At 42.6% G+C, this 16154-nt stretch overlaps 2 protein-coding genes across 2 annotated transcripts in view; one reads left to right on the top strand and one right to left on the bottom strand.

Annotated features, from left to right (window-relative positions):
• NDUFAF2 (NADH:ubiquinone oxidoreductase complex assembly factor 2) overlaps positions 1-8435 on the top strand; it is a 15828-nt gene extending 7393 nt beyond the window's left edge. The window contains exon 2 of the mRNA XM_019517818.1: positions 8028-8435. Within this exon, the coding sequence (XP_019373363.1) occupies positions 8028-8282 (255 nt within the window). The 3' untranslated portion in view covers positions 8283-8435. The remainder of the gene's footprint in view (positions 1-8027) is intronic.
• Positions 8436-13859: 5424 nt separating this feature from the next.
• Positions 13860-16154, bottom strand: part of SMIM15 (small integral membrane protein 15) — a 2527-nt gene continuing 232 nt past the window's right edge. The window contains exon 2 of the mRNA XM_019517817.1: positions 13860-15819. Within this exon, the coding sequence (XP_019373362.1) occupies positions 15568-15804 (237 nt within the window). The 5' untranslated portion in view covers positions 15805-15819 and the 3' untranslated portion in view covers positions 13860-15567. The remainder of the gene's footprint in view (positions 15820-16154) is intronic.

Genomic DNA, 16154 nt, shown 5'->3' with positions numbered 1-16154 from the left:
GCGGTGGTCTGGAACCAAACCCGCAATATCTCCGAGGTATGCCTATATTTTACTACATACTTCAAGGTACCGGGCACGGCTCACGAATGCTGTGATGGTGGAGCAGATGGAGCTTCCCACAGGAGCACAGGTCCATACTTCCAGTCCACTTCCAGGTCCGTTGGGGAGCACACTTGGGGACCCCCGTGCCCCTCTGGCTTGGCCGTTGGCTGCGGGGGGACCCCGGGTGCCCCTCCAGACCCAGGAAGCACCAGTTGCTGAGCTGGGGGGAGGAGTTGCAGGGAGGCCCCCCCACCCTGTATGCTCTTTGGCGGACCTGGAAGTGGACCAGAACTGCTTCTAGTCCATTTCTGGGTATGCTGCTGAGCGTGCTGGGGAGCCCCCCACGCTCCTCTGGGACACTCCACATGCCCCAGCATCGCAGCATTCACAAGCCACCTGGTACCTAGAGGCATGCAGAAAAAACATTTAAAGCTGTGTCTATGTCTAAATCTCTGAATCGATTTGGAAGGTTCCGATTCGATTCAGAGAGATTCAAGGGTCCTCTGATTCTATTTGGATTCAGAGATTCAGCCACCAAATCGGGCCAAATCTCCACTGAATCTAATCGAGGACCAAAGCTTTGCACAGCCCTAGTGTTTATACACGTGCTCTGGGAGTGGCTGGGGGTGCACTTTAATTAGAGCAGTTTCAAGAGCTGCTCTGATTAAAGTGTCTGGAGCATCCCACGTATCTGTGTCCCCACGCTGAAAAATGGTGGCGGGGGCACTTTAACTAAAGCTTGCCCCCTCCACCATCACTGATGAAATTTAGCCATTTAATAAAATATTTCAGTTCACCTTGGTAATAGATGCTTCCAAAATGGAGAGCTAAGTCACTCATTTGGTGTGTTCTAAGTGCTGAATCACTTCCTTTGACATACTGGCAACACACCTACCAATGCAGCCAGTGTGCCATTAGCCTTCTTGGCAACAAGGGCACACTGTTGGCTCATATTCAACTTATTGTCTACTGTAACCCCCAGCTTCTTTTCTGCAGAGCTGCTGCCCAGGCAGCCAGCCCCCAGCCTGGACTGGCGCATGGGATTGTTCTGTCCTAAGCGCAGGACTTTACACTGGTCCTTGTTGAACATCATGACATTCCTTTTGGCCCAATCCTTCAATTTGTGTAAGTCACTCTGAATCCTAAACCTACCCTCCAGTGTATCTACTATTCCCCCCCAGCTTGGTACTATCTGCAGACTTGCTGAGGGTGCACTCTGTGCCATGTTCTAGGTTGTTGATGAAGACATTGAACAAAACCAGCCCCAGGACTGATCCCTGGAGTACTTCACTTGATACTGGCTGCCAACTAGACATTGAGCTATTGATTATTACTCTCTGAGCCTGATGTTTCAGCCAAGTTTCTACCCACATTACAGTCCATACATCCAGCCGTGCTTCTTTAGCTTGCCTACAAAAACGTTGTGGGAGACCGTATCAAAAGCCTTGCTAAAATCAAAGTACACCACATCCACCAGTTTCCCCTCATCCACAGAGCCAGTTGTCTCATTCTAGAAGGCAATCAGGTTGGTTAGGCATGACTTGCCCATGGTGAATCCATGCTGACTGTTCCTAATCACCTTCTCCAAGTGCTTAGAAATGGATTCCTTGAAGATCTGTCCCATGATTTTTCCAGGGACTGAGGTGAGGCTGACTGTAGTTCCCTGGATCCTCCTCCTTCCCTTTCATAAATATGGCTGCTGTGTTTGTCTTTTTCCAAACATCTGGGACCTCTCCTGATTGCCATAAGTTTTCAAAGATGATGGCCAATGGCTCTGCAGTCACATCAGCCAATTCCCTCAGCACCATTAGGTGCATCCCATCTGGCCCCACGGACTTGTACATGTCCAGCTATTCTAAGTAGTCCGTATCCTGCTTTTTCATCACTGAGGGCTGCGCACCTCCTCCCTAAACTGTGCTGCCCAGTGCAGTAGTCTGGGAGCTGACCTTGCCTGTGAAGACTGAGGTGAAATAGGCATTGAATACTTCAGCCTTTTCTGCATCCTCTGTCACAAGGTTGCCTCCCCCATTAAATAAGGGACCCACACTTTCCCTGATCCTCCTCTTGCTTCTGATGTACTTGTAGAAACCCTTCTTGTTACCCTTCACATCCCTTGCTCACTGCAACTTCAGTTGCACATCCTGACTTCATCCCTGCATGCATGAGCAATGCTCTTACATTCTTCCCTAATTATTTGTCCAGGTTTCCACTTACAAGCTTCCTTTTTGTGATTTATTTTGCTGAGGAGTTCCCTGCTAAGCCAAGCTGGTCTTCTGTCATACTTGTTAGTCTTCCTCCATACTGGGAAGGTTTGTTCTTGCACTCTCACTAAGGCTTCTTTGAAGTACAGCCAGCTCTCCTGGACTCCTCTTCCCCTCAGTCTGGCTTCCCAGGGGATCCTGCCCATGAATTCCCTGAGTGAGTCCATGTCTGTTTTTATGAAATCCAGGGTCCTTACTCTGCTGCTTTCCATCCTTCCTTTCTTCAGGATCCTAAAATCAAACATCTCATGGTCACTGCTGCCCAAGTTGCCATCCACTACCACATTACCCACTGATTCTTCCCTGTTTGTGAGCAGCAGGTCAAGAAGAGCGTGGCCCCTAATGGGCCACTCCAGCAGCAGTATTAATTGCCACTGCTTCCTTGCTGCCAAATTTCTGGACTTAAGGAGAGCTCTGTGGGAAGATACCATGGTTTCACTGGCTAGATTTGATCTGCAGGCCAGGGCTTGAGCACCCCTGCCTTAGATCATTAGATCTAAACAATCTTTTCAAATTTAAAAGTTCTAATTTGCTGCAGTGTTTTGGTTGTAAGTTCTACACTGTTAGGTTTTTGTTTTAAATACAGCTTTTCATGTGAAGACTCCTCATATAAAAATCCTAAATTGAAGGGAGAGTGCCTTTTATATTTAAAAAAGCAAACCAGACTCCATAAGAACCAAAGACACGATTTTTACACAAAGTATTGAGTGAATATCATTTCTTTTCAGACTTTTGTGATGAAATCGTGTTTTCAAGGATGATCAATACTGCATTCCTAAACGTTATTCTCCTAACATGGTCTGAGAAAGACTTTGACTCTCCCTAAGTCACATTCACATGTGCTTGTTCCTTAATAATGCAACGCTTACATTAGGTGTACCTATAATGTGTTCATGGAAATCAGTGGAATTATATTAGATACATACTAGTAGCTATCAAATAAGGGTAGAAGAGAGAAATGGTTTAAAGTTGTTTTTATATCATGACAGTGGAGACTTGACTTCATAGTACTCTAGATAATATTTTACACTTGGTATAGGATTTTGCTTTTTTATGCATTCATTTCCCAAGCTGTCACATGCTATCCTTCTCACACTGTATGTGGTATACAAAGCTTTTTCTTGTACAAAATAAAACCTTTTACTATTGAGTTCTTTTTTTTTTTTTCACACCCTTCTATAGGAGTGAGTTCTCACTTTATTTTAGTCTTAATCTCATTTATTTTGGAGGCTCTTTTTGAATTCCTTGCATCATCATAGGCTGTTCCTCAGTTCAAGCACAGTTCACTGATGGGTCTTGAGGTGACTTAAGAGTCCAGTCTTTGAGCCATAGATCCGTCTGCAGAAGTTGCAGGTCTTTCTGCAGGGGAGTGAAGGCTGCAGGCTGGGATTTCTCTCCTTTCCCTTTCTCTGCTCTCTCTTCTCTGCTTCAAAGGCAAAGTGTTTTACCTTGAAAAGGGCTGCTGCTTGTTTGTGGTTGCAGTGCCATTGGATTCAGTTGGCAGTCGGCTTCTCCCAACTCTTGAAGTCAGCATCTGTTTTCTTGAGGTACAACTTAAGTGTGTCCTTGTACCATTTCCTCTGGCCACCACAAGTTCTCAGGCTATCACTAAGCTGGGAGTAGAGCACTTGTTTTCGGAGTTAAGCATATGTAAACAATGTCTGGTCCAGTGAATTTGGTGCTTGAAGATCACCAACTCAGTGCTGATAGTACTGGCTTCAGCATGGATGCTGGCGTTTGTATGGCGGTCTTCCTATTTGATGCAGAGGATTTTCCTGAGGCACCACTGATGATACTTCTTCAGGCTCATGAGATGACAATGGTATGCTATTCATGTTTCACATCCGTAGGGGAGACTGGGTGTTTTCTGGAGATCACAATAAATAAAGACACACCAAAGCATTTTCCGAAAGGAGGCACGTGCACACCAGATCCTATGCTGGATCTCCCCATCAACATTCACTTTGAGAGAGGTGGCTACTGAGGTAGGGGAAGTGCTTGACTACCTCTGGAGTCTTTCCCTCAACAGTAATTTGGGAAAAGGGAGGGCGAGGCACATTCATTGCCTAGGGCAGACAGATGCAGCACTTTTAAGTATTTTCAATGTTGGGAGAGAGAGAGAGACTTAACATTTGGTAGGCTTCTCCGAAGAGGTCCAGCAGAGTCTGGAAGCTTTCCTCATTTGTGCAAGGATGGCACATTTGAAGCGCAAGGATGGTTGTTTTGAGTACTTTGATCTTTGAGTGAAAATGACCCAGGTTGAAAAACCCTCCCTCCATTTGATATTCAGTGTCAGTTCTGGAAGGAAGGCAGTCCTTAATGAGAACTAGGATGATTGTAAAGAAAATGGAGAACAGAGTTGGGACGATGACGTATCTTTGCTTGATCTGAGCTCAGATAACAAATGGATGTCTCTGTTCTACTGCATAGAACAGTCACAGTCATCTGACTGTGAAGAAGCCTCGGGACCTTGATGTACTTCTCAGGAGATCCAAATCTGGCCAGTACTTTCCGCAAGGTTTCCTTTTTGATAGAATCAAAGGTCTTGGTAAGGTCAGTAAAGGCTACAAACAGGTTGTGATGTTATTCCTACCTAACACTTTTCTTGGAGCTGGCAGGCAACAAAGATCATGTCAATTGCTCCACCAGGTAGCCTGAAACCACACTGAGAGTCCAGCAGGACTTCCTCAGCAAGAGGTTCAGGAGGATGCAGGAGAGGATTTTCCCTGCTGTGGAAAGGAGGGGGATAAGTCTGTGTGTGGGAACTATTTTTTCTTGAAGATAGTCACAATGTTGGTATTATTCAAGTCCCCAGAGATCTCTCCATTGTTCCAAATTCAGGGAATACCACATTTATTCAAATACAAGATGACCCTGATTATAAGGCCACCCCCAAATAATTATTCTATATATGTAAAATTTATAAATTTGATATAATTTTCCAGGTATAGAATGTAAGTATTGGAGGTTTGTCTTGAATTTGTCAGCCTCCTGCTACTACAGCAGGGAAAATTAAATCTAGGGCAGGAAGTCCCTTTGCCCTTTTCTTCATCCCAACCTTTCCCCCCTGCAGCCCCTTCCCCTCTCCTTACTGACGGACCCTGCTCTCCCTGAGCACGTGGAAATGAAAAATAAATTTGAAAGAAAACTGATCTTGAAATGAACATAACTGTACCAATTTTTATATAGTACCCATATACTTAGTTCACCTGGAAATTATGCATTTTACCTTTTTGAAACTGCTGCAAGTTTTAGCACAGGTATTCCATAGACACATTTTTAAGCAGCACTTTAGCACCTACTTAGAGAGAATACAAACTATATATATTAGTCCAAATGAAAAGGCTCATGATTTATCATATAGTTCATTGGGCCGGGCCCTAGCAGAGTCCATAGCATTTCAAGCCATGGTGACCACGCAGCTCAGCACTGCTCACAGTGTGTGTGTGCCCCAGATGCCCCCACAAGGGTACCTAATACTATCCATGTGTTAATTAGCCCCCCACTCATGACTGGAGCTGGGTGTTTTGGTCATTAGTCCTAAGCTTCTCCAAAAACTTATAGCCTGGTCCAGCTTCACCTCATGGAGGGTAGGGCCACATTAATCATGTGACAGGCTGAGAGGGGGCAACAGAGAGATTCTGGCTGAATTGTTTGGGGCCCCCTTTGGTGACGTTTAAGGCTATTGAAGAAAATAATTGAAAATTGGAAAGAAAAGCATAGCTCAGCTGTGGGAGTGAAGAAGTAGTCACAACACACTCAGTGTATTAGCCTACCATCACTTGAAAAAAAGTCAATGCTGAGGGGAACTGCACACAATGTGCACCATCATATTTCTTATTCAGATGGGTTACACTAACGTACCTTTGTTTGCGCCCATATGTGCCATGTGTTTTATAGTCATGCTCAGTGTTTACTCTATTTGATCAGTTTCATAGTTGGTTTTTATTACTGAGCAAATGCTGTTTTTAGCAGTAGGTCAAAGATAGGCAATGTATTTAATGTGGTTTTCTTATATGTGAATGTAAGATGAGGGGCATTTTGTCCTACATTGATTGGGAAGGGGAAACTTTATCTTATATTCAAGTAAATATGGTAAATTAATTGAATCTCAGAACCAGCTCCTTGCCACCGGCCTTGTATATTTCAGCAGGTATGCCACCCGGCCCAGCAGCCTTATTGTTCTTGGTTTCCTTGACGGCACACCAGACTTCTAGGATAAGAGGGTTGGCGAAGGACCTCCTTTCAGGGTGTTGGAAGATGGATTCATTGGTGGTATCTACCCCAGTTGACTCAAAGTTCAGGAGTGCTTCACAGTGCTCTTTTCATTTAGCTCGGATACCTCCTTGACTCTGTTATTCTTAGAGCTCTTGATGGAATGGATGTCCGTATCATGTTAGCTTTGCAAGGAAGACTGCTGGAGATCACCATCTTGTCAGATCCATTGTGAACATCTGTCTTGCTTTGGAACACCCCAAACAGCCATACGCAACGAGAAGAACTCTCAGCACCAAATTTCTTCAAGACCCAAATGTCTGTAAGAATCTCCAGCAGTATGTCCATGAAAAACTCTCTGCCCTGCCCACAAGACAACAATGAAGAAGTCTGGAAGGTGGTTAAAACTGCCGTCCATATGACCTGTGCTGAATCCACTGGCTGTACCACCCATTGACATCAAGACTGGTTCAGTGAGAATGATGCCAAAGTCCAAGCCTTCCTTGACCAGAAGAGAGAGGCTCATTCTGCTTTTCAAGATGACACCTCATCTCAGCAGGAGGAGACATATCAGCTCTTCAGAGCCAAAGCTCAAAGGATGATCTGGGAAATCAAAAATCAGTGGTGGCAAGATAAAGCCAAAGAGATACATGTTGACAAACATGATATGCATAGCTTTTTTTCAGGCAACCAAAGCCATCTACAACACAACTTTCCACTGTCCAACTTTGCTGTGATCATGGGATGGCTTGATGCTTCTCAAAGACAAAAGATAGCGGACTGGAGATCAATAGTGCTAATAGTTACTGTACAGTTTATGTGAAGCATCAACATGGCTCATTCTCTCCACGTCTAATGGAAGAGTCAGCTGTTACAACCTCCATATTTGTTGGTGGAAGTAAATATTTGCAGGTCAGCAGTCATAATACCCTGTTAGGCAATTTTGACTGATAAACTTTGTCTTTCACGGACTCAAATGGATAAGCTTTCAGCAGGATTGTAAAGTGCTTTTTTGTTTTTGTTTTTTTCAGTTGAGTATCCCCTACAGGACTTTACATCATACAGTTGCATAATTTCATTATGAAAGGGAGAGGAGGGTGAACAGGGGAGAATGCAAGTAATCAAGCAGTCATGTAACTGTGTAACCTAAGGGTTCTATGTGGAAACCTGTGCAAAGATACAGTGATTTATATGTGAATAATATCCATGTTTTGAACATAAGTATGTTTAAACAGGTCTCCCAGTTTGATCTAATATCAGCTTTGAAGAGCAAGTGTAGAACATTTCAATTCAACTTTGCTTTAACAAGATAATCAAATATTAAAATTACCGTAATACAAGTCAATGAATACCAACTACCTTTTTGTGAGTGCATAGGAAAATGCAGTGTATAAATATAAGTTGGCAGGGGGAGAGGGGAGGCTGTAGGTTTTAGATAATGATTGCTATTGTAAATTACATGGATCTCTGCTTTGATGGCTGACTTTCTTCCTTGATGACTTTTTCTAGGAAATTCTTAAGAATGAAAAGTGTAGAGGAGAAATGCAACTGAAAATCAAAGATGTTTCTGAAAAGGACAAACTCCTTCAGGCCAAGGAGTACGAGGAGGGGCTTGTTGCTGAACCTGTTAGTACTCAAATAAAAGGTCATGCTTCAGCCCATTACTATGGAAAAAACGAGCCTTCGCAAGACCCAACCAGCACTGCAAATACCTTTCAGCCAGGTTCCTGGATGCCACCAGATGGCAGTAGCCGTAATAAATAAATAGTTGTAGCATGCAGAATTTTGTTAATTAATTAATTAAATTAGAGGTAGGTATTTCAACAAACAACATGACTGAAGAAGACTGATTTTGCTTACAACTATTCTGCTTTGTTTGCTATATTATGTGTAATAAAGCTCTGTATTTAAAATGAACTTTCATTGATTTTTTTTCTGAGGCAGGTCTTCAAGTGCAAACTATTGTAGCTAGTAAAATTTTTAGATTAAAAAAATCAACTACTAAATTTCAGGTTTTCTTAAATATAGATGCTCTTTTTAAAAAAAATGAAAAACAACTTTTCATGCAATAGGCATTTCCTTTGGTGATAGATACTTTTTAAAACATTCTAAATAGAAAGTAATCCTCAACACAGTGAGTTTGAGTTTTTTCTAGAGTAATAGCATAGCCTTTTAAACCATCCTGTCGATTTTTAAGTTACCTCTTCCTACAGAAGCCCCAGTAGGTCTTTTGATAAAGTTTCTTTTTAATGGGTGCAATGTTGGTTGTCTGTCTTTGGGGATTGCAGTCTGTTTTGACCTGCTTAATAATAAACACATAGGGACATCATTCTTTGTTAGTTCTGGGGTGTGCTTTTAATGCATTAATGTTTGGCTAAATCAGTACATTTAAATAATATCCTCCGCTGGCTGTGTAACAACAGCAAAAAACAGGACATGGTATCATGTGCAACAGTGCACATGTAAGTGGTTCAAGGTGTGAAAATTGAGGCTGCCAAGTCCAAAAAAGCTGCAAATTTGTTGCAGAAACCCTACAAGCAATTTAAACCCTCCTCAACAGTGGCAAATGCACCTTCTGCAAAATAAGGGCAGCTTTCTTGTCCTTTGAACTGTGATCATCATTATCTGCATTCTGGACAGATAAAAGTGCCTTGCTAATATGAGTCTAAAAGAAATAGAGGAAGGAGATATTGGGGGAGTGCACCTATGCCACCCACATAGAGCCCCAGAACCCACAGTGCAATTGCTCAAGAACATTTTGTTCTTGGAATGGCAGCATATGAACAACAGAAGCTCTGATCACAACTTCTCCACAGCTGGTGGAAAACAGCACCTTATGAGAGCCAAGCTGTTTCCATCCTTAAACTTGACATTAAGCATGATCTAGTCTTTAACTGCTGAAAGGTGTTGAAGCAATGCCTGGGTCCATGATTGAAAGGTTTCATAGATTCATAGATTGTTAGGGGCTGGAAGGGATCTTGCAGATCATTGGGTCCAGCCCCCCTGCTCTAGGTGGGAAGACAACGGGTCAAGAGACCCCAACAAGGTGACTGTCCAGTCTCCTCTTGAAAACCTCCAAGAGGAGGGAGGTGACTGAATCACCTCTGGAGGGAATTTATTCCACAGTCTGGTCACCCTGACTGTGAAGGAGTTTCTCCTGCTATTAAGCCTGAAGCAGCCTTCCAGGAGTTTATATCCATCGGTCTTGGTCTTCCCTAGGGGTGCCCTAGTGAACAGTTGCTCACCGAGCTCCTGATGCACTCCTCTGATATAGTGGTAAGGTTCCTTTATGACAAGGGTGGCCAACCTGTAGCTTTTGTGTGTGACCAGTGTCAGATTGGGGAGGGGACAAGAAAGAAGAGTAGTAGATTAGGCAGAGGAAGGGGATCAGTGTCACTTGGGGAGAGGAAGGAGCTTAAATTGTGGCATGCCTGCCAAAAAGGTTAGCCCCAGCTGTTTTATGAGATGCAGGTGCCCCATGCAAGGCTTCATCAACTGTAGCTGCTGGTGGTAGGGCAGGATTGGCGAGTACTGGAGAGAGATTAACTTCTCTGCGCCTTGAGCAGTTCTGGCAAGCATTCCTTTACTCATTAGGAAAACCAGGATAGAGTTAAAGATTCTGGCATCATCCACTTTTCTGGACCATTCTGTGTTAACATGCCTGACAGAGGAAGGGGAAATACTCTTCATATTTAAAAACTCCAAGAAAATAAAGGAAATAACATGTTCTTTTTATTATTCCATTCCAGTTGGGGAACCCTATGCATTCAGAGATGTTAATAGCTATTTGAGGGTTAATAAGCCTTATAGCATATGGGAACGGTACTTTTATGGCAGCAGTAGCTGGAGCAATATAACCAATGGACTGGTACCAGTCCTGGGTAGCCAGCATCCTCAGTTGCTTCTCCACAGTCAAAGGGACTCTGAGCTTGGAGTTCTGTGGCTCTAGGGCTAGCTCCATACAGATTTCTATGAAAGTGGGCTTCCTGATCCTGAAGTTGTCCTGCTACTGTTGGTGTAGGAGTTATATGTTAAAGAAATGTAATATGTACTAGGTGATGGTATGTTATATTCCTATGCACAAGAACAGAGCAAACCTCCAGGAATCTATGATTAAAAAAGAAAGAGAAAAGATCAAAGTGCTAATGTTGTCAGAGCGGAAGGTGGTAAGCCTTAGACAAAGGAAAGAAGTTACGATAGATAGTTTAATTCAAGAGGAAAGGTTGTTTAATTCAAAGTAAACAAAGGTTGGCTTGTCAGCTGCTTGGCTCCAGTATGGTTAAGAAAATACAACATGAATGGCTTGATGGTAAATAAGGAACATTTGGGGAACAACAATACAGGTATGTATGAAAGCTTTGGTCTACGTATGATAAGATGATGTGACGAGAAGTCTAGGGGAATACAACTGACCACAGGAGGTGAGTTCTTTTCTACTGTAAGCTGAATTTGCTAGAGCCAGCCAGCATGGGGCAGCTACGATGTCTTCCTCACTAGTCCAGATGCAAGTAGTCTGGTCAAATGCTCTGAAATGTAATTATGGGGTGGGTATGGCTACTTATAAATGCTGTAACATCACCATCTACCATATAGCTGCTATTTTAATAGTATTTTTAGACTGGTTAAAGTAACTTCTATAACTATTACTGACACTTGGAATTAAATACAGGATCTTAGCTGAACTGCTGACATGATGAATCAGATTCCAATAGTTGGTCATCCCGTGTCTACAGCATAGTCCACTCCCACTAATCCTATTTCCTGCACTCTAAACTGTCAGCCAGCAAACTAAAAATGGTTCCATAACAGCAGCTCCCATCACCAGAACATGCTTATTTTCAAGTGACTTGCCAGCTGACTGCACAAATCCCTTAAATGTTGCATAACAAAACTGGTGCTGGTCCTACCAATATTATTTGCAACAGAGTGCCTGCTTGGCAACAGGGAGCCAGATGTATCCCAACAGTTGCCAACTCACATGAATAGAAAACATGCAAAAAGCAAGGCTGGAAGGGACCCTCAGGAGGTCATCTGGTCAAACCTGCTCCTTAGGGCAAGAACATTTTTCTGTAAAGCATCTTAGTCAACTGTTTAGCTAACCTGCACTTAAACTTCCAGTGACGAAAGATTCTACTTCTCTAGGTAGTCTATTACAGCATTTAACCATCTCCATAACTGAAAAATTCTTCCCAAAATCCCAACCCGAGTTTCTCTTGTCGCAATTCTGGCCTGTTACTTCTTGTCTTGCACTCCTTCATCTACTTAATAGGGGATAGATTGCCATCCTATTAATATAACCCTTTTTACTTTAAGAAAATGATAAAATACACTCATCCTGTAACCTTTACTGTTTGAAAATAGTGTCATCTCCCTTCCAAGCACAAGTTGTCTGGTCCATCTTGAGGGTTATTGATGGCTTGAACCTGGAATTTGAACCTAGAGCAGTGGTTCTCAACCTTTTTAGAACCAAGGCACTCCTCCAGAACTTTGTGAATTGAGCGGCACCCTACTTCAAAAACAGATATAGTTATTACAGTGCTTACCTTCTTGCAAAGGGGCCATGGAGCGGCCAAACAGGGGGACCTTCCCCATACCCTTACCTGCTTGCCTCCTCACACCTGGAGCTTAAGCCTACCCTTTGCTACTTGTCACACCCTTCAGTGGCTTGCCTCATATCCTGGTCCAGAATTACTGACCTAAAGACTTCTACACAACTTTCTGCAAAGGTTCCACAACATGTGCTGCGGCAGGTATCCAGTACTAAATTGGTGGGGAGATAGGGTGATAAAGGATCGGAGAGCTATTCCTTTGCTTTTGGTGGACCACGTGGCAGTTCCCACCCCATATGCACTCATGACAATTGAGCACAACCTGTTTATTTTGCACAGCTGTCATGATGCAAATTTGTTCCTAATTTATATCTCAAGCTGAACCTGTCACAGCTTGCCTGCTTGTATACCCATAGCCCAAATTGAACTCTGTTCCCGTAACAAGTCAAAGTTTTGAAGCAACCTATTTTCCAGCAATTATATTACGCTCCATAACCCTTTGGCAAGCGCACCTTGAAGTTTTTCATCTCTTCATTTCCAACACCATCCACCCTTTGAAAGAATCAACCTGTTCACCATCATAGAAATACAGATGTACATTTGCTAAAATTATCAATGTTGGTGCCTATATTTAAGTTGTTGGTTATTCTCGGAATCCACACCCTACTGGAACAAACAGACCCTTTGCTTGTTTTGTCAGGCTACCATATTGGTTTGCTTATTCAGATTACTTTCACATTCTATAGCCACACAAGACTTCATCTACTGACAGTTTCAGATTCTTCTACTGCCTTTTAATAGCCATGACATTGAAAAAAGGGCAATAAATCATAGTGTCCACTTCTCTCCCTTACCAAATTTAGAAATAGCATTGACTGGAGTCCAACATGGAAGTCAGTGACCAACATGGAAGCTTTTTATTTTCGGTGGGGGAAGTTAAAATGTTTATTGCTGCCTTCAAAAACAGAATTAGTAATAAGGGGAAAAAAGCATGCTGCAACATCAGAACAAGTTTTATCTAATGCCTACCCTCATGCTGGCAAGGAAAAACATTCAGAAAATCATTCAATTGCTAAGAAATCATCTTGCCTGACCTTTGACACTCGTCAGCCGCCTTTCCTCTACCCCTTCCTTCACTGTACTAAATTCAATTGTTAAGGCTACGCTGGGTTTCCTCACTTCCCCTTTTGTAAAGCTTTATTTGTGTTTCTCCTTTTTTTGAAAAAAATAGGTCCGGCCCTCAGGGTGGCTTTTGGAGCTGGTTTTAGATTCATTACCCTAGTTCCTTTTAAGATAATCCTTAAACCTCTGCAATCTCTACTGTGATTTGTTTAAAAAAATTAAAGCAAAAAGCCCTTCTTTTCCTTCTGCCTACACACAGAGGAAACATATCTGTAGGCTCCTTGTGCAATGACAAGGGAGTGGAATTTTGGCACCCAAATGCCTTTGGTCGCGTATCTTCCCTCAGAGGGGTATCTCCAATATATTCGGTGGGCTGGTATAAAAAAGGGAAGTGGTATCAGCACAACCCTTGGGAATTCAAGTGACTGAGTAAAATACTTGAAAGTAATGAGTAAAATGATTTTAGATTGAAAGTAGAGATGGAAGACCTACTCACTTATCCCCACATCATGCATTTGGTTTAGGAATCAGCTAATTCAGACTATACTGGAGGAGCCCTGTTATTAGTATAAGAACATTTAGCTAAGGCATGTAAGTATTGATAAGTAGATTATGTCTTGCTACAGATGTTTAAGTACCTTTGGTATTAAGAATGAAGACCATTACCCTCTATCTTAAGAAAAAAAAGTAACAAATTTATTTTTGCAATGTAGTTTCATTTTAAAATGAATCTTCCACATTATGCATGTAGGTATCAAAGTGTAACCCCTTTCGAAGAGACTCTGGAGAAAATTTAATCCAGTGTCATGAGAAAAGCATGCATTACATTAACATTTGTCCTGAACAACAAAATTGGGGAAGAGCACCAACTAAGACTGGTTGCATTTGGATGTTTCACACCCAACCCAAATAATTAACTCAAGCCTTCTCTTCTGATTCCTGGTATTAATTGCTCACTCACTTCATCTGTTCAGCAATATAGATATAGCACCCGCTTTCACTGCTCTTACCCTTTATATCAGCAAAGGGACTGATACAAGAACACTAGTAGGAACACCAACTATCTTCATTCTTATTATGACATCTATTCTGATCCTGTTTCAAGTTTTTAGTCTCTATTATAGGTTTCTTGAAACCCAACAAAATAAGAAGTGAGCTTTATTGAAGCATGATATTATGCTATAAAGGCATTTGCAATGATACAGTTATTCTTTGGGAAGAAAAATATAACTGAAGTTGAAACTAAAGGCCAATAACTGTGGCATGTTTACAGCACTAAGACTGCATCTGGCAGTCTCTTTTCATTCAGCCATTCCTTTCAAAGTTGCTCATATCCAAATAGTTAGTTATTCTGTTCCTCCAGAGATACTATTAGTGTCACCTGAAACAAGAATGATACTTGTTTAGTATATAACATAACTAAGTTGTTCATTTTGCAGAGATTTTGCAAAATCTACTCAACTTAGAATACTGTTAAGATGAATTGGGCAGTTGGCTTACAGCTTAGTTCTGAACAGTTTCTATCTGAAAGGGCTCAGTGATAAAGGATGTGGATAGAGTGCCATTTGTGTTAACTAAGGGCATGTCTACACAGGGAAGCTGCTGCCATAAAAAACCTGGAGTAAATTTACAGCTGTTGCACACTAACACCTATGTGCATACTTAGCAGACGGTTAAGTGTGAGGTAACTTTTAAAGTAAGCTATGTTACACATGCTGCATGCTAAATGTCCACTGGGAGTCAGTGTGGAGTAGCTAATATGCTGAAAATTCACCCCCTACTTTATTTCACAGTAACTTCCCCTTGTGGACAAGACTTTAGTTGAGTTAATGTGAATTAGAAATAATGTTCCCATCCAGCAAGCACAAAACAGATAACTGTTAAAGGACCAACTGCTACTCCCAAAAGAGACTGAAAACAAAAGAAAAGTTCTACTACAGAAATAAACCAATAGTAGAAAAAGTATTATACAACAGCTGCAGTATTTAAACATAAGTAGTAGTCAGATGTTTTGCTTCCTCCCATAATTTAAATTTTGCTGCATTTAAACAATTGCTGACATTTGTATTAGAAAAAGAAGTCCCCCACAAATATGAAGTTTACAAAAGCACATGGCATGTGAGTTTACAAAAGCTAGCTTGATCAGAATATGAATATCTAAATGAAGTATGTATTTAGCAAAAATTATTGCAGTTTAGACGCAAACTTTAGCACAAATTGATAAGCGGAAAATGAGTTATTTCAAGACTTAAACCTTCATTCCGGAAGATTTACACCAGGTCAAGTTTCAGAGGAAGGTAACACAAGATACAGCTGTACAACAGTACTGAACCAGGAGAAGCAGATGCCTTGCACAAGGAAGGCTCCCCCCCTGCTGCTTAGTCCTTCTTTGTTCGTTTGGTTTTTGTAATATTTTCCTGGCGTTTCTGTTTCTTCTTCTGCTCTCGCTCCCTGGCCTCAATCATTCTGGCCAGCTTCCACGACAGCGCTGCACTGATGACGAAGAGCGGCGTCAGGGCCAGGATCACTGTGGTCAGAAAGCCATATGGGTCCTTGGCAGCCCATTCCACGATATATTCAGCCCAGGCTCTGATATCAAACATCTTGTCTCCCATCCTATTGGGGAAAGACTTAAAAAACCAAAAAGCTTCTTTTCATTAAATAGCAAAATGTGATAGCTGCATCAGACCCAATCCCGTCCCACAGCACCCTGGGACGAGGTCAGGTCAGCCCAGTGCAAGGCAGCCCTGTCACCCGGCTCTGTGCAGGAGGTTTCCCTGTAGCCAGCGCTGCCCCCCCCCCCATCTCTCCCACAGGTCCCGCAGAGCCCCGTGTGAGGGGCTTGCTCCGCCCTGGGAGCGGAGGGGCCAAGGTGTTGAAGCAGGTCCCGTCCCGCGGAGCAGCTCGCGCCGCCGTGCCCAGACGCGCTGTGCGGACGCTGCCACGGGCAGCGAGCGCGGCCGCC

The sequence above is a fragment of the Gavialis gangeticus genome, unplaced genomic scaffold (genome assembly GCF_001723915.1).
Source record: "Gavialis gangeticus isolate Ggan-Ray unplaced genomic scaffold, GavGan_comp1, whole genome shotgun sequence".
Lineage (NCBI taxonomy): Eukaryota > Metazoa > Chordata > Crocodylia > Gavialidae > Gavialis > Gavialis gangeticus.
This window is presented reverse-complemented; position numbering and strand designations above follow the sequence as displayed.